The 19,871-nt window shown below is 33.0% G+C and overlaps 1 protein-coding gene across 2 annotated transcripts in view; it reads left to right on the top strand.

Moving 5' to 3' along the window:
• LOC128241473 (desmoplakin-A-like) overlaps positions 1-19,871 on the top strand; it is a 111,811-nt gene that overhangs the window by 29,153 nt on the left and 62,787 nt on the right. The window contains exons 1-3 of one of the 2 annotated variants that reach the window (XM_052958417.1): positions 11,708-11,850; positions 15,264-15,327; positions 18,199-18,957. In XM_052958417.1, the coding sequence (XP_052814377.1) occupies positions 18,484-18,957 (474 nt within the window). In that variant the 5' untranslated portion in view covers positions 11,708-11,850; positions 15,264-15,327; positions 18,199-18,483. Of the gene's footprint in view, positions 1-11,707; positions 11,851-15,263; positions 15,328-18,198; positions 18,958-19,871 lie in introns of those variants that run through there. The other variant, XM_052958418.1, reaches the window with a different exon arrangement.

Genomic DNA, 19,871 nt, shown 5'->3' with positions numbered 1-19,871 from the left:
TGTACTTTTTGTTATATGAAATGGTATTACCTGCTATACTAGTGATAAAATGTACTATCATGGGTATATTACATTAAATCAATTTAAGGACTTGCTATTGAACATACTATCTCGATCATTATCTTCTTTTACTTTTGCACTATAATTTAAGAAAACACTTGGATGCCTGCCAAGTGCGGGGAAAACTAATAACCATAAAGTCGAATTTAATACATTTTTATCTAGCTCTAGCTACATGCTTTGCTGAAAGATTGTACAAGGAATAATTAAAGAATAGACAATTTATTTTTGGATGCAGGTTCAATAAGTCACATGAGCCGTGAGAAAAATAAACATTTAAAATGACATCGTAATTCGAGCATTTGAAGATTACCTTTTAAGGTATGTGCTTTAACAATTTGATATGCTAATCAATAACTTGTACATATAAGAAAGGGCATGATAAAAGAAAACTTGAACGTCTTATAATACAGTGCCAACATGATGCAAAATAGAAATCCTATTCAAGTGAACGTTTTAACGGATTAAACATCACACATTTCAAAGACAGCAGTATCGAACATTCAATACATACACACCAATGGATGGATTCTGCAATACATAAATGTATATGTTACGCAACATAATATAACAACAAAATGAGCTATATTGTCTTTGTTAGGTAGATCTTAATTTAAAAGCTTTATGTAAGTATGTACTTCACTTTATGAGATAAGTAATATGAGTACTTTCGAAGACTTGTTTTAATTTATGCATACAAGGAAGGATTGGACAAGTAATATTTAGAAATGCATATTTTACATTAGATTCATCCGATCATTTTACTGCCCTTATATGTATAATGCATACTAAGTGAGATTCAGTCAATATCTTAATTCAACACTCGAAATTTGCTTTCATTTAGGGAGTGACGTCAAATCTTTGTGTATGTTCATGACGTCATTTCCTGTTTAGGTATATCAAGTACCAAACGTTTCAAACTTTTGTCACAAAACAAACAATATATATCTTTTAAGATGACAATTGAATCATTCTATTTAATAAATGTTGATCATATAAGAACATGAGATATAAGCGTATGACTTTCTGAAATACTGACAATTATGCAAAAGCAGTCCTATTGTATATTTATAAAACGTGCGGAGGGCTAGTCAATATTTTACCTTCAGAAAAATGAACAATGCTAAATTATAAAATATTTAAAAAAAAAACAGAAATGTTGGTAATAAGAAATGGGAAGCAATAATGTATAACATGTGATACGTATATATATTTATGAAAAATGATTGCGACATTGGAATATAAGTAAAAAGGCTGTATATCTCAAGTCCAATTATTTATGCATTACATTATATTGAAGAATATTCTTAGTCAGTAACCCCACTTACTTATTTGAAATGCTTTATTGTTAATGGCATGTTCCATTTAACTTCAGCGCATCAGGCCCTATAAAAATAGCACTGTCTTAATTAAAATACACTTTAAAGCACCTGTTGATCGAACTGTGCACAACAGTAAAAGAGTATAAACATATTTGCACCACTTGTTTTTAAAGTATTCTAGATTGAATATATACGAACAAACAAATTAAATTTAAATGAACATGCATGCTACATAGTCAAATGAATTGTATTCCTATCTTTATTGCATATCGATTACGACATATCCTTGGCGACCGAAATGCCGGCCATCAAATATAATATTATAACCTTTGGCCTGCACTATAAAGAGGAATGTTTCGTAAACGACGTAAACGAAAAGCTTATATGAAATATAGAAATCTAATGATGTTAATAGTTCAAATTAATTGCAGTAATCACAGTATGTACAGATTCCACCATGAAATCTTAAACCTGTGAAAAAGTTAAATGAATAACTAAACGAATAGTCTTAGTAAAATGATACTACTGTAGTTTTTAATATCTACAGTTAAAGTTATCAAAACACATCGCGTATATATGCGTTTATGGTTGCATTATATGAACGATTGATTAACAAATTTATGAACACGAAAACATGTCTTGATATATTACAAATTAGATGTCTTCCCTTTCAAAAATAGTTGACTATATATAAAGGGACAAAATATATAAAACATTATCAAGGTTAAGTTAAGAGAATGATGTGCAATTTTGTTTAAGTAGCTTGAATTGTACTATACCGAATACAGTAACAATAACAAGTATGTATATGAATAATTGTATTGAGTTGAACAATAACCTTCAATATAATAACACTATATAAAATAAATAGGTGTATTACATTTTACATTTTAATCGGAAAATAAAGACGAAAATGCCGACAGTGTTTACATTGAAACAGAAATTGCATTTCCTATACAAACTATTTAGAATATATTTATTTCTCATTGTTTTGCTCTGTATCTAAACGGTTTTGCTTTGCTGACAGGTAACATTGTTAGTCGTGGCGTATTGCTTAGTTTATAACCCCAGGTCAAAATGATTCTCTTTTTGATATAAGAGAACATCATTGTTAAACATAGCGTACTCGTTATTGGTTAAATCTGCATCACCACATTTGCCCTCATTTTTGTTTAGAAAGTGCCATTACGAATATTGGAATTCGCGTTTGCTGGTAAACCAAGGACAACTTTTGCTTTAAGAGGTTCACATTATGTCAAATGACATACTTGCAACTAAATATAGGACAAGCTTAACTTTGTTTGGGTTTTGAAGGTAAACATTGTCCTTTTAGATAAACCAGGACACATTTGCTGATATATTTGGTGTAGGGGATAACAGTGAAAAAACATTCAGTGCATTCATTTATATTTTTTTTGGTTTAGGAGGGTTGTAATGTGAGTCTTTACTCATTATGTGATATACCTAGTTTGCATAGGCCGAGATCGAGTCCGCGCTCGCTTCTCACCAAGGCAACCCATGTTCTATATTCCGTCTGTGTTCATGTGAGTTTGGTTAGTGGTCACCAAGCCGGAAAAGAGGGTGTTTTGAGGTGTCCCACCCAAAACAAGCAACATTCTCGCGCAACATCGCACCAACGAGCGTGACTAAGAACAGGTTTAATACTCTACTGAACAATAGTGGTAAAATACATAATGTTTAAAATTATCTTACAAGAGATCAATATTTTGTATCTTGTTTTACTGGCTAAACCGGGCTTATTGTTATGTTTTTATTTCTAAGAAACGTTTGCCTCGATGATTTAGTAACATCTAAGATAATCTAGGACAATTGTGCCTGTGTACTCATTTTAATTTAATTAGGTAAGGTTATAAATCTTGGTGTGTTCGTTACTGGGTAAACATCAAGTTTGACTTATTTAGGTTTCAGAGGCAAAGATTGTAAACTTGTAAAAGCCAACACCAAGTACAAATTTGCCAAGACATAAATTGTAGAAATTGGTGCACTTGTTATTGATTTAACATAGGAAAAGTGTCCACTGCTTTTGTATAAGGGATATCAACTGTGTGTTTTCATTACATACTTAAAGTCAATGGTAACACCGTGGCGTCAAGCTATAATGCAGCAAACTTGCTTAGACAAATCTTTGTAGACTTTTTTTTCTGTTTCTCTTTAGAAGATACGAAATGTGTTCAAACTGATAAGCTGGTAACTGATTAGCATTAACAGATGGTAAGTGATGTATACAACTTACGAGTTGAATTTATTGATATCCTAAAGCAAATGCACGTTTTAAGAAACCATGTTTTGTTCTATATTGAGAGTGTTTTCTTTGTTTCTGTCTACACATTTACTCTCATAACGTAACGGTTACAAATACGATATGCTTAACTACAGATATTATGCGGATTATTAACAACGATAATTACATATATTGCTCGCTTGTTATCGAACGTTGCTATTCGAATCATGGTGTTAATCTGTTACGTCGTTTGCGACTGGTGGCCCTGTTCAATACCATTAATTCGGTTGTTGGTGCCGTGTCGGGTATTGATTTATAATCACGTAAGGCATATAAACGTGATTTATGTTCGCGAGCTTGTTCATACTGTTGATGACGCCAGTTTAGATTATATAAATTAAATAAGCCATTAGTCTGCCAAAACGTACAATCAGTTAAAACGTCTTTGTAGTTTTATTGCTGCAGTCGGTGGAAAACGACTATGATAAAACGTCTTTGTAGTTTTATAGCTGCAGTCGGTGGAAAACGACTATGATAAAACGTCTTTGTAGTTTTATAGCTGCAGTCGGTGGAAAACGACTATGATAAAACGACTTGAATCATCAAACACAAACGTTGATATATTAATCGTGTTCATTTCTGCACATAAGTGAGGGACATAATAAAATCATATAGGACGCAATCTTGAATCATAGAACCAAAAGGTTACACAAACTATATAATATATAACGACTACTTCAATGCGGATTATTTACAAATATACTCGATTATACCATTTGTTAGTTATCGAACGTTGTTATTCAAAAATAGTGTAAATCTGTTACTTCGTTTGCGACACTATGATTTAATGTATACATTTGCACTAAAGTGGTCCTGTTTACTACCATTAATTCGGGTTGTTTGTGCCGTTACAAGTACCGATTTATAATCACAGACATTATATAAAGGTGATTAATGTTCGTGTGTGTGTTCATACTTTTGATGAACGCCGGCTTACATCAATTATTTTTATAAGTACAACCAAGACAGCAGAGAGCATGGCAAGCACGCTTGATTGAGTTTGTGAGGAAGATCATGAGGAAACTCTTTACAAAAAGCTCTAATGCTATCGTTGAAAACTTATTTTATTCCAAAACTGTCCTAAGGAGCCTAATGTAAGGAATCAAATTGTCGGCTTTTTAAAGACTGCTCACACAAAAAAACGTTTAAGAAAGAAACAGTAAGTATGTCTCAACATAGCTTGAATTCCAATAAATCCGATTAAGGGAGATAATTTGGAATACTTAAGTGCATTAGAAAGACTAGATGATTATGGTATAACTTAGCAGACGGCTGGTGCATTAACATGTGATTTTTCGAATGACTAAAGCATTCGCTGTAACCTGAAATTCAACTGATAACACACGGCAATAAATTATACTTACAAAATGTTGACCATTTTAAAAAGGTATTTGATCATTACATTGAAACAATTTGGTATCGTTGGACCGCATTTTCGAAGCACAACATAAGAGTAGGGATAAAATATTATATTCTTTTGGCAACCGTCTCAATTCATGGAACAAGCTCAATACATGTATACATCGAAAGTAAACTCGAAATAATAATGCTAGAAATAAATATTACAACACACAAAAATGCAAAATGATTATGAGTGCCGTTTAAATGCAAAATACAAGAATAGTGCCGCTGATTGAGAATGGTTATAAGGCAAGGCGTGGGAATTCATCATTTAGTTCCGTTTTCGAGCCAGATAGATTTGCTTCCACCAAGTCACTAACTCTATATTCTAATAATCTTGTTACTTTGTTATGACAAAACTCATACATAACCTTTAAATGAACAAAAAGGGGGACAACAGTTACTTTCCCTATTGAGATCAAGACACTACTCATACAGTGTTTAAGTATGCCACAAATAGTACCCAATATGATCAAAATTATTAAAAAAACATTTATAGTCAAAGTATTAGCATTTAATAATTTCAATATCAATTTAAAACAGAAAAAGCTTATAAAAGTACATACACCTGGATCGGTCACCAAATTCTAATCTCATCATATTACAATTTTACTTGTCATAGGTAAAGATCACGAATGTGTTATTAATCGCCATAAATTCAGTTGATTTTATTCATAATGATTTTAAAGAATTAAATGTGAGATGTTTAGAAATGCACTAGGAAAGAAATAATTTATTTCTGTTGTAAGTGAGATGTTGCCATTAATCACAGAAATAGAATCAACTGTCGTTAAATGCTGCATATTTTCTGCAGCATAAGTGGGTGGGTTAGGGTAAATGTTAAATTTCTCGCCGAGTATGTCTGCCAGTGTCAGGTTATATTACCAACTAAATGTCGATAAAAACCACATGGTTAACTAACGTAATAAAGCAATATAAGCGATATAATTTATTGAGATTGAAAGACTGTTTTATTCATTACAGGGTTTCGGACTATAGTTTTAACTTATATGATGTACATAGTATGAACATTTCGTTCATAGAATAATTAACATCATTGCCATGCAATACACAAGTCTTAATGTAGTAACGCATTTCAATTTAAAATGCCGTAATTAATCTAAGCACACCAAAAAGTAAACAGAAAGTATATACAACCAATCACACTTGTTATTAGATGTTGTTAGATGCCAAGAAAAGGTTGGTCATGGAAGACATATACATGAATATCAAAGTAAGACGTTGAGATGCTAGTGATTAAACGACTAATGTTTTACATGTACGGTCTATCCGGACTTCACGTACTCTATATTCCAATATGGACATTGCGCACTCGCTAGCGCCTTCCTTCCAAGGAATGTCTTTGTGGCGCCGGTTCAATGTGTTATAATTTGCCCGAATAACTCAGAAAAATGTCTCATGTTGGTGGCGTGAACTGCTATGTGTGTTTGTTGGCAACGTGTTCAGCGATCTTGATGCCCCCTTAACTGTAGCCATGTCGTTTTTTGTGGTCAAAACGTTAAGCACACACTGGAATATTTCCCTTACCATAGCGTTCCACTCCTGCTTAAACATTGAACTACTGATGAAATAGAAGATAAAGTTAAAAGTGAAGTTACACTTCACTAGCATGACAAACACAGAAGTCCATAGGTACTTTTTTGCAATTGCTCTTGACGATGACGTATCCAAGCGATTCCTTAACACACCACATACAGTGAATAGTAGAGTAGTTAAGACGAAATATCCGCTTACGAAGAGAAGTAACTTAATCAAGGATTTCATCCTACGTCGTGATGTTTGTTTAATCTCATTCGTTATTGAGCTGGCATTCTGGGGATACGTCCGACATAGTTTCCTTCTTTGAACTAATAATGAAACAATAACAGTTACATTTCCGGAAATTATTAACAACATTGGGATAACGGTAAGAACCATCAATATCAGTGCTCTTAATTGTATCAAATAAAATTCTCCGTCGTTAACAAGACCAATAACCAGACGGAATAACCTGCAGACATTGGGTTATCCATGGCACTGTCTTACAAAACACCGTATGCAGGTTTATCACTCGGATTGTTGTTGTGTAGTCCATCATGTTGGTGAAAACAGACGACCATAGAAAAGTTTGGTCAGAAAACGAAAGACAGATTAAATAGATGCTCGTCGAAAACTTACTGATTTTGGGCCGTTTAAGGACCATGATGTTGACGATATTTCCACAAGTTCCAGTGATCAGAAGTAAGACCGGTACAGGTTTCCACAGCCAATATCTCGCATGGCCTTCGGGGATGTTTTCCAAAGAAAATCTATCCATTTTGTTTTCTTAGTTGAATCTTAAGGAATGACTGAATGATTCAATATTTCTACCATTGCTAATAACCATCGATCACATCCTCATTTTGATATTTAAATATTCATTGATCGCACTTTTCAAGGGACGTGTGTATGCTAGTATGTGCTATATGTATCAGTAAATTTCTCACCGTTCTATCACGGTATTTTAATTTGGTTGCTCTGGTAACAATAAATAATTGATAAGATTTTGTTGCGATTAAAGGAAACAGCAAATTGACGTATTTTAATTGCGTTTTTTATTAATAAATTCCATTTAAAGAACGGTGTTTATTTTATATTCAGCTCGTGGTTACCGTATAAAAGTTATTTATTTGTGAATGAGTGTTATGCTTTTAGATTATCGTCACACAAATATTTGTCATTCTTTGAACTATTCGTTTCTGACAAGGCGGATACTTTCCTATTATGTAGTACATTTATACGCACGCATCGTGTCCACCTTGGTTACACTGACATCAACAGTGGCCGAATTTATTATTTGTCAAAAATATTGATATGTGTATTATTGCCGTCATCTTTTCCTAAGATAGTATGACATGATAGTCATTATAGGTTAAAATGCATGTAGTTTTTTAGTCGATTGATACTTCACGAAATTACTGATACAACCTGTTATAATGAACAAGGACACTCGGTTTGATTGGGACTGTATATAAAAAACGTTAGCAGGTACGACACTGTATACACTAGTAAATCGCTGTATTTGGACATAGTTCAATAACATATATTGGTGCTTACCATGTTCTTAGTTAATGTAATGAAACAGATTCCACAATTACAAAGTAAAAAGTGAAGTAAGTAATAGTTTATGATTGTGCAAGGAAGGTAAATTCCATCCATCCTCTTAAAGCTTCCCTTTACCAACACATTAGCGGCATGGCGCTACATTCTTGTGTAAAATTATTATACATTAATAGGTAACACGATATATCAAGGAAATTGATATTTGTACGATAAGGTAAAAAGGAATAAATCCTGTGTATGCTTATGAGTTAATGTGTATTCCTAAAGCAGCATTCAATACAACACAATATTAATCATATGATAACATTTTTACAAAATATATGAACCGTATAATGGCGTATAATTGTAGTTTTATAACGACGATTGTTTGGATGTTTTAACAAATAGTACTCCCCCGACCAGAGTAACAAACCATGTTTAAATATTTGATATTGACATTTGATATAAAGGCATAAAATTCTTTATTCAATTCTTTGAGTGCTACTCGATTTATATAGTATTAAATTAGTTAGAGACATTTCTTTTAATTATAGTATTAATGTATAGTTCATGCATATTAATGAAGTAATGCCTTGAATAATAATTTGTTGGCAACCTTTAGGATAAGTAGCTACTTAGAATTAAATATGGTATAATATCAATTTTGCAGTATTTTACATTTATCGTGTTTTTAATGTTACATGATCGTTTCATATATTATATTACCTTGCTATATTTACGGGTTTGATTTTAAAATCGAGTCGATACCAAGAAAGATCGCTCAGGTCATTTTTAAGTTTTTTACATCGTATCAAAATGTCTTGCTAAACCTTTTCTTATAAATTTTGAGATAGTGCTTTCAATGTCAAGTTCTTATAATTGTTGAAAAATCTTTTACGCTTTTACGTTTTGATGGAAATATTGGTTCTTGTTGGAAATCAATTTTGCTGTTCTTTATGTTTGGCTTTGATTTGTTCGGCATATTTAGATATTGATACCCCAATGAAAAGGGATTTGTTCAGGGTTTATATTCTTTATCTGTATATAGGGCAAATATATTGGACGAAAGCGATCAACCGGTAGATTGCATTATCATTTTTGGGTAGTTGCATTTTCAGATATTTGATAGTTTTGAAAAAAAAAACTAGTGTTATTCGTAAATCAACTTGATACAGCGATGCTTTTATAACTTATGGTATTGGTCAATCGATCCATTAGGTTCAGTTACCAGAGCAATATTGATTGATATTCTAGAATGGTAGCCCTATAATTTGCTTAAAAATATTTTGTTTAATTACTTACAAAATTGGTGGAATATAAATAATTTAGTTTTATGATTGCAAGTTACCTATGATAACCCCGTCATGATCACTTACTTGTTAATTGAACTATCTTTTTATCTCAAACACTTGTCCAGCAATACAATGTAAACTGAAGGGTCAAGCCTAGTCAAACATTCAAACATTGACCCCCGTAAAGGGGCACCCGGTAGGTGATCGAAGTCATTGAACGTGATAAAACAAAACATGCTAACACCACAACCAGAGCATATATGCGTCCAAATAGCTTAATCAATACATGATAGGATATGGAATGGTCAGTGAAAGTTTACTGGTACACGACTTCAATGGAACTGAGATCGTGAAGAAGCTTTTTGCAACGGAAAATGTAGAGTTAAAATGGTACTCGTCATCTAAGACGATCAAGTTATGGCCTCTGATTTGTCAATTTATCAAAATTCGTACCTCAAACACTTATTATTCAGTATTCAAACATTCAAAATTTGACCCATTTTAGAGCAACACGGTAAGTGCTCAATGTTTTAAAACGAGTTAAAAAAAAACACGCAAACACCACAACCACAAAATACATGCATTAAAATAGCTTAATCAATAAATGATGGTACACGAGTGGTAGTTTCAACCTATTATAAAGGCATAACCTCACACCTTTCAATAGTAAAAGAACATTCCAAACATATAAAAGATATAAAAGATATAACCCTCATCGAAGCCGAAATGAACTTTAAAACATTGAAAGCTTAATTAAAACTAACAATATGAACTGAACAATATGTAACCTGCATATATACTATCCAGTCGTTGCAGCAGTTCCAACTTCGTAAGAGAATGTAAAGAGATACAAGTTCATGTAAATAAAGTGTATTATAATTCAAAACGTGAAGCAGGAGAAAAAATAACTATTAATGTTATACACACAACGACTAATATTCAAATTCATTTTAAAATGTTATTCACTGTGAGGTTTACAAACATAAGGAAGCAGACGGTCTAGATAATGTACTTATTGATGAGTTTTTATTTTTGCAAACGTTTCGATGCAGCAACGTGCCTTCGACTGAGTTGCCATTTCTTTCGTCGCCAAATGAGAGTGTTCCATGTAAGGTATCCTTCTTTCTTTATAAATTATATAAGATTATATTGCATATTTCTAAAGTTGTAACAACTTTTGAACTTACATTTGACCCTGGCCTCATATCTAACTGCGGACATTGACATTGTTTTGTACAGGTGTAAAGAAGATGTTCGAAATACTGGTATGAATGTTTCTGAGATATAGGCGGCCACAGGCGGCCGTTTAGTTGACCTGACAACATTCATGACAAATAACAAGAAATACATCAAAAAAATATGTAAATACGCTTCTATGGACTTCTTATTCACGTTTCATTATAATTTAGTTCTTGTTTATATAATCATTTGTTATTGAAGTCATGGTTTTGATTTCTTCATTGAATGGGTGTGCTTTGAGATATTTTTAACTGTGCATGTTTGAGATTGATAGGATAGGAGGCGAGATAATTAGGTCAACATACCTGTGATAACGAGTAACGAGCTAGGTACACTATTATTTGGTTGCATTGAATTAACTCTTAAGCTTATCATTCGATTTATTTTAGTATTATTTCTAGCAAAGATTAAATATTGTTAAATGTTTGTATTTCTAAAGAGAAATTTCAACAGATTTCAATTTGTATACAGAAATACATTAAAAAAATAAACCGATGTAATTTATTAGTATTAACATGAATGTTCGAATCAAACTTTATTATATATTCTTTGCAATAAATTATGATGATTATTTACCATTTGTAATATGTAAAATTGTATAAGTCTGTCCATGTCTTACCATATGCAATCCTGCGTATCGATGTTTATGCTCGATTTCGTTTGTTCTTGCATTGTATACCTGAAAATGAAATGTTTTGATTATGGTTCATATTGACTGTTATCAAACAAATTACCTGGGTAATTATATACATACACTGTATTCTAATATGCTATTATTTTATCAGCTGAACTGCAGGAGTGTATCAGTATGACAAGTTTTAATTTAATCCTTGGTACCAAATGAAATTGAGATTGTAATTAAACCCGTCAGGTTATTTATCATTATTCAATAGTTTGATTGTAGTTTGCACAAAAGGACAAGATCTTGAGATATAGTTTGTTTTACATGCAATCAAAAGAAAGGTATAGCGTAACATTAGTATTGTTCATAACCGGCTACACTCCTTTACCTGAGCTATTCACATTGAACGACCTGACTGGTTATAACTAAATTCAAATTAACAAATGGGAAAATATTAATATCTATAGAAATGTTGCTGTTTATGTGTTTAAAGTGTTAGGAATTAAGGGAAATAATTGTGATGAATTACAGGTAATTCTAATGTCTTTTAAGACTTTATGCTGTATGGCATACTGTTGTGATCATATGGTTGCGTGATCTGCCTATGCAGTTAACATTGTATCTTGACTGTATTTTGAAATATGTTTGTCATCATTGTATGAGGATAACTTGCCATTATGCCTGAACTAGTTTGTAAATAACCCTTTATAGAAATTGTACGATAAAGTTTGTGGAGTAAAGAATATCAAATGACTATACCAGACGCTTTAAATCAATGCTTTATGGGAATTGAAAAACGGTGATACTCATGTTAAAGATATGTGAGGTGTAATCAGATACTTTAAGCCCAAATACCCATAATCTTAAAATGCCACTTTTCGTTTCTTACGCCAACAAGTTAATACCAGCTAACTTACAAAGTAGCTTAAGTATTTCAAGTGGTTTTGGTGGTAACTCATATTTAAGTTGTTGTCTCTGAAGTGTTTATGAAGGTAACTTACAAACTAATTGTGGTATCAAGTGTTTTTCGATTTACCTACAGGTTTTTTTTGGGTCTCTCAAGATTTTATCACGTAACTTGCATACTGGTGGTGGTATATGTTTCAAAAGAAATATCAATTTTAGTAAATCGGAAAATGTCAATATAAATCTTGCTGTAAATATGTATACAGAAATATAATTTAAGGGAAATATTTACCATGTAAAACGGGTAATCTTGACGCCAATATTTACTTAACGCTGCAAGACATATTTCTGTGATAAAATTATTGTGCGATTAGCCTCTGTATTTTATAGTGTACACTACTGTAAAATCGTACAATCTGCACTTACCTGAATGCAGTGTACTCAAGCGTTCGCCTAGGTCGAATGCCTTTCAAATATTTGAGTTAATGTTCAGTATACCCGAGCAATACTATTGTTCCCGTTATTCAATAGATCGAGCATTTGTATTAAAAATCAAAGACTGACAAATACCCTTAATAATACAGTTTTATCTTTGCATATAAACCGTCTAGCAGTTAGCTGGAGCGCTGAGGCGTTCTTTATTAATGAGGCGATTTATTTTTAATGTAGACATTGGTCACATTTGTTTAAATGGGTTTCAATATCATTTATATAAAGTAAAAATGATATACCTTTTCTCAATATTGCTTAGATGTTTAAATTGTACTGGAAGAACTTAAACTCCGTAGTTTAATGCTGTTTGTTATGTTCTAAACCCATACTTCAATGCAATTGTCTTACGTGATTATCTAAAGCTCAGTTATGAAAAACTGCATTGCGTAACAATATAAAGCCTCAGGTTTATAAAACAGTTCGCAAAGTTTCTACAAACATCTATATTGTGACGTTCTAAAGCGTCCGTCATATGCAACGGTCACGCTAGACGTTTTAAAGCTACACTTTGATGACAATATCATGTGTACGTTTCTTGAGTCTCAGTTCTATGAGTCTTTATGCATAATTCACTTTCCTGCTTTACATTATGAAGCCTCCTTTCTGTGATGCTTTTTCATGTGAATCAAAGCTATTTTGCTACATCAGGTTCTAAAGCACATGTTCCTTAAAATTTCCATACGTAACGTTATAAAATCTCAGTTATAGTATTTACTATGACGTTACCCTTTAAACCGCAGACCCATTAAACTTAAGTAGTAACCTTCTAAAACATAAGTAATATGGAACATCATTGCTTAACATTTTCAAGCTTTCATTCTTTCAAACCGAGGAGTGAAAGCGAAAAGGTTTTATCTGCTTCTTTAGTTAATGTCACTTAGAACCTTTTCGCATTCACCCCTCGTGCGTGTTGTTCTTAAGGCTCAGTTTTATAAACGTTCTCGCATTTGTTTTTTAAACCCTCAGTTCTATGAACATTATTTTCGTAACATTCTAAAGCTTTAGTTCTGCTAACAGATTATAGATTGTCGAATCACGTTGAAAGTGTAAATGGATTGGTCGTTAAAGGCCTAGTTTAAGGAATGTTTGGCATGATGATCCCGTGCTGTGCATCTCCTGCTTATTGCAATGGTGTCACAGTAGGGTCCAATTTCCTGTGTATTTGTTTATTGGCTCAGGGCCATTTAGGGTCCATTTTTATCATAAAACTTCCAAAGGTGCACAACAGGATACTCAGATCGGAGATATGATAAGAGGGATCAAGGCAAGTATATTAAGATCAATTGTGTACTATACAGAATGTTTCAATTATGTAAATTGTATAAGTAAACGCATATTGTTGTATAGTTTAGCAAATATGTAAGACAGTGGAGGCTGTAAAATGATTCAATGCAAGAAACTAATATATCCTAGAAAAATAATTCTTCTTTTTAAAGTCCATTGATTTGATGCCGACCCTTGATGGTGCGTGCTATGTTGTAGACGCCAGTATCACCGGATAAAGCGCGTTCTATGATTTATTCAAGATCTTCTATGTACAGTAGTATGTATATGTTTAACATTCTGCAGAAAAAATGAAGAGCCCAAACTAAAGAAATATTATGTTATAAGAAGTAAAAAGAAGTAACAATACTCCCGCTGTTTTTATTGTACTATTATTAAAGGAAGCTCAATAACCTACATTCATGAGCCAATATGTTAAATCCATTAGAGACCCTCTATTATTGTCGACTTTCAGAAAAAACGCCTACTTTCGGTTTATATTCTTGACTTTTTACTGTAAATGAACGTTACACTTTCGATATACCGGTAACAAATTCGTGCACAATTCATCAAATTTAAGTTACTCAAACAAACATGTATACATTGTAGTAAAAAACTATAAGTAGCAATACCGTACTATAAAACACTAAAATATTACGAAAAACAAGTCAATATTTACAGCATGATAGACTAGAAGCAGACAACACTTTTGTTTACGTATGAACAATTGTACTTCCCTTTGCGGGGAACTGTTCGATCAATATAGTAGTGGCGTATAACCGGCGTTACTGCTGTGTGACAAGTATACAACTCATGATTATTTAAACTTGTCGTTCTAACAACATGTAAACTTGTAAGATGTTTTACGTGCCCGAGTTTCATGACTGTCTATATTTTAAGACGTTTGAACATCGTTTTATGTATATTACTGTTTGACCATAACTTGTGATAATGTTATGGGTATTGTTCTCAGAGAAAATCTTTTTATTATGGCCGACCAAGAAGGAAACATACAAGAAAAAATCCTTCGTTCGGGACAAACTGCTTCTGTCTGCACGCAAGGAACAGGCGAATTGCGTTCTGATTTGGTACACTTGCCAGATACAGGATTCTATATACTGCTGTTGAGTTTTCCGTCATAGAACCCTTGTGATCAGTTATTTCAGACTAATTTATGTTCGTGTTCGACCACCCAAACGACAAAACGTTAAAGCGAAAATCGACAAAAAGATTTATAAACATTATAGATGTTTTTTTATGATTTTATTTCCTTTCATTTTCAGAACAAGTGCAAATTACTGTAGAACGTTCCAAACTGGATCAAACGCGAGGACAATTGAGTTCAAGGTAAGTATGTAACATCTACGTTTGCCGTCCATAGCACTGTGTTCTGACAGTTAAATGAGTAATGCTACCAAGAATGAAATTGTGCTTCAGATATTCTGGCTATTTTGAAGCTCGATAGCCTGAATTTCAACTTACAATGTTTCGATTCATTGTCATCAAGAACAGCATTATAGTTATATCCACCAGACACATATTCATTAAAATTGTAGTCTACTGTTTTTCATCGGAGGCATTTGCTGTTTCTTGTTCCATTTTTGTTTTCTTCAGACGTTTTCTCACGAAGCGAAAGAGTGCTTAGAAGAATCAAAACATGAATCCTTCAATATAAACAAATAATACATATTAGTTAATACTTTCTGTGATCTATATCTTTAGAACATACATTGAACATACATTGAACTCTCTAAGTCTTTGTAAAATATTTAAAAGCATTCATTTAACGTCAAGTAGACACTCATCATTCTCTCTTACCAATACTGCTGACTGCTTCCTCAGCAATTGACCTCAGTTGTTTAAATTGGTATGCGTGCATGTGTTAGAATAATTGTCAGTAGGTTTAAAAACTATTTTAAAGTTTTGCAATGTTTGGATACATGTGTGTTCAAACGATATCAAATAAGTGTTTTAAGCGTATCATTCTATCAAAACGATCTGAATTAAACAAGGAAGTAATTTACTTCTGAATATAATGCAGGTTGTTTTTTCCCTGGTCTTCCCCGGAGATTTAAGGGTTATTACAATTTAGAAATCCACTCAAATCATTTGTTTATTTGTTCATAACCTTTTAATTTAAACTTAAATACATTTCACTAAGCTGTGACAACTTAAGTGACTTTGGCTTACGTTGGGATCATAGTGATATTTTTTTTATTTACTAGATGCAGAAGCATTAGTTTCGGGGAAGTATGTTGAAATTTGCTGTTTGTATTGTGTGTATGACCGTAGTTATGATTGTCGACAGGTTTAAAAGGGGAATATGGTTGGATGTTTTCAATATTTAGCTAAATGTGTTTTAAACAATGAAATATAAGTGTTTAAAGTCTCAAAAACAGAACGTAGATTATCTTAAACAAGGAAGTTATTTGGTTAAATTATACTATTTTTCTTGCTCGGTTGTGTAGAAAGCTCACAAATTATTTGAAACATTCTCGAGTCCGCTTCCTGTGTCAAATTCATTTGTACAGAGTGTCCATGTGAGAGGCTCTAAGAACCTTCCCCGACAAGGGATCGGACCCGGGACCTCTTCGTTCAGATATGTCTTTCTTCGAATTAGGACGTAACTAGGTTACTGCACTTCTGTACGCCAAAATGTAGCTGAATGATTAAACTATTTGATGTAGTAGGTGTAGTAAATATTGCTTTTAAAAGTTGTAACGTAATAATAATATGCTATACATATACACAATGATATAAATTACAAACTAAAATGTACGGTATGCACAGTAATTAGGGTATATCCTTCTCATCTCAGGACGACCCGATTTCGATTTCTTGCCGGACCTAGCCTAACAATTGGGTTACCTTCTGATACTCCGGATTCCCACAGAACACAAAACAACTCTGGCATAGCATCGTGCTTAAGAAAGAGATTTATAAAATTGTGTTGAATATGTGCAAGTTTCACTACATATATCGTTGGTTTGAGCCTCAGTAGGGTAACATTCTCGCATCTCAAGAAATACATATTACTGGTTTCTGACAGGAAATAAACTATTCATATCGGCGTACATGTGTGAAAAAAAATATATATAGAATATTAAGTAAGTTAACTGTTTCTGTTCAGTTAATATAGTTAGTATCATGTTAAAAACTTCTGCCCCTTGACAAACGCATGGGAAACTAAATGTTTAAATAAAAACATTGTATGTTTACTCTGTACATCTCAATCTGAAATATATATTTATGTATAATACCCTTCCACTTTGCACATTTCACACGTATCATTCTTATATCTTGATACATTGGCGTAGCTTAACAAAAATATGAAAGAATCGATCGTTAAAAAATACAATGTTTAAAACGCCTAAACCCCTATAACGTCCTTTTTTAGTAGTTTGCGCTTGAATCAATTGCTACGAAGTAAAATTGTTAATAATCGGTTTAAACGTTATCTCATCGACAGCTTAACATAAATTTATAATCTTTATTATATTGTTCAAAATCCCGGGAATGCAAATTAAGCATAAGTGATTCGCGATTGTAAGAGCTATTGAGTCAAGTGGATAACAATCTGTTTGGTCAAGATTTCCGAAGCTGGGCTATGCTGTAAATCTGCCGAGCCCTATGTTCTTGGTGTTTATATCGGTTTGGCCGTCAAGTGTCGGTGAGGTTAGTTTTAGCAGTACACACAATACATTGAGTTTGAAGCAAATATGTCTCTGCAATCCCAGATCGATGCCGATGTAATGTGTGTATCAGAACGTCTATGACTTGTGCCGGTCGTCTCCTGTCAAAGCGCCTCTAAAACCCCGATGACGGGAACACTAGCTATCCGTGTAATTACTTTACGAAACGCAATGCTTCCTATGTCATGCACTGATACTTCGTCACTTATTCTTCGCTCCATACAGCTTGCAATGCTCTGAGGGTAACTTCAGCGCGTGCAACAGTTGAACCGTACCATGCCATTATCTTCCTATTAACTAGTATACATGAAGAGTATATTTACATTAGTTGTGATTGCTAAATCATCTAAACAATACACGATAAAGGCTACTTGCTTTCTGTACTACACTTACATCAGTAATGAATAAAACATCAAAACAAATGTTATCGGTCATAACTTATCTCAAAACAACAAGTCTATTTCTATACAGTTCCTTTTTGTTATTCTGGTGACCTTGCTTATCATAAATGTATTTATATTTTCAGTGATAAAGGTACTCATATGAAGATCAAGTTATACAAGTGAAATAATTAACTGACAAATGGTCATATATTTATCCCACAAATAAAACTTGCGCATTTAAAAACGTTTTAACTTCATTCCTTTTATCTTAAACTGCATTAGCAAATGCCATGGCATCAAACCAGACTCAGTGTGAAATGTGCAGTAAAGAACATGCAGTCGGATATTGCAAAACCTGAGGGAACATTGGTGAAACGTGTGTTGAAATTCATAAGACAGGAAGAGCATTCAAAATCCACATTCTTAACATGTATGAAAATGATGGGTGCAATCCAAGGCGCATTTTGTGTGATATCATACAGAAGATGTGTACACACCATCCGACTGAAAGAACGGCATTATTTTGTAAAACTCATGAAACTTTGATATGTGGTAGATGTCTACAATCCGATCATGTTTCATCATGCGGTGGATATGATGTTGATATGTGTAAAGATGCCACACATATTAATTGTGATCCGGCTAATGATACGACCGTAGCTTTATATATAATAAGAGATATTGCAGGTGACATTAAGCAAATGAAGAAAGAGATTGATCAAAGAATTGAAACAAATAATACCAACGTGGTAAAAGGCAATAAAGAATTGGATTCTTTGGAAATTAAACTAAAAGGAAACGTTAAAGATTCCAAAAGAGGTTTTAGTCAGGAAACATGTACGACTAACGACTTTAACCTAGACGCAAACTCAATGGGAAGTGCGAGTCAAGAAATGCAAATGGTATGTCATAGTATTGATTATAACATTGTAACGTGAATACGTTGTATAATACAATATCGATATCTTATTTTAAAAGAGCAATGTATTGGAGATGGATTATAGTTATCGTCTTAAATTTAATCCGTTGTGCACTGTCTGTCCATATCCACACTACCTAAAGCATTTATCGATATAAATATCAATGGAATTTTTCTCTTCAATAACAGTAACAAAAATATGCACATGTACAATAAGTGTTTCCAGTGCTTCCTAAAACTGCCATTGATCATTTTGCCGTTTTTGACAACAACGATCACAAATCAATGTTATGCTCGATATCCAAACACGTAGCGAAACCCATTGTTCACACTATATGTTCCTCAACAAGCACATTTTTTACAATAATTTCTATTTTCTCAATTAGCACATTCTTCAAAAATTTGATATAAACTTTCACAGAAATAGTTTAATTTGGCTCAGATTACTGGTGATTTTTACATATGATTAAGTATTTCGAACCTTAAATAGAACCTTAAATGTGAACTTCATCTTAAGGATTGAGCATAGGTTTGGAATGCAAAATACCACGCGTAACTGCGGACCAAAGGATAGTGCTACCAGTTGCAACCCTCTCACGTTAAGTGCCGATGTGGAAAATGATATGATATTCATGCAATAAGTAAATACGCCAGAATGCACCACTTTTTAATTAATGTTATTATTACATAACTGTGTAAAACTAAGTAGTTCCTTATCATGATCGCTTCTATGATGGAATCGTTCAACCGGCAAATCCACTGTTCACCTACCAACGTTTTAAACAAACACAGTTTAACATTTTATTTTCGTTTAAAATTAATGAAAACATGTCGTAAAACAGGTTCAAAACAAGACACTTTGGTTAGAATTTGTCCGCCTAAATGTTCACGTCATGT

This window comes from Mya arenaria, chromosome 7 (assembly GCF_026914265.1).
Source record: "Mya arenaria isolate MELC-2E11 chromosome 7, ASM2691426v1".
In the NCBI taxonomy this organism is placed as follows: domain Eukaryota; kingdom Metazoa; phylum Mollusca; class Bivalvia; order Myida; family Myidae; genus Mya; species Mya arenaria.
The sequence above is the reverse complement of the archived record's forward strand: the minus strand, read 5'-3'. Positions and strand labels throughout refer to the sequence as shown.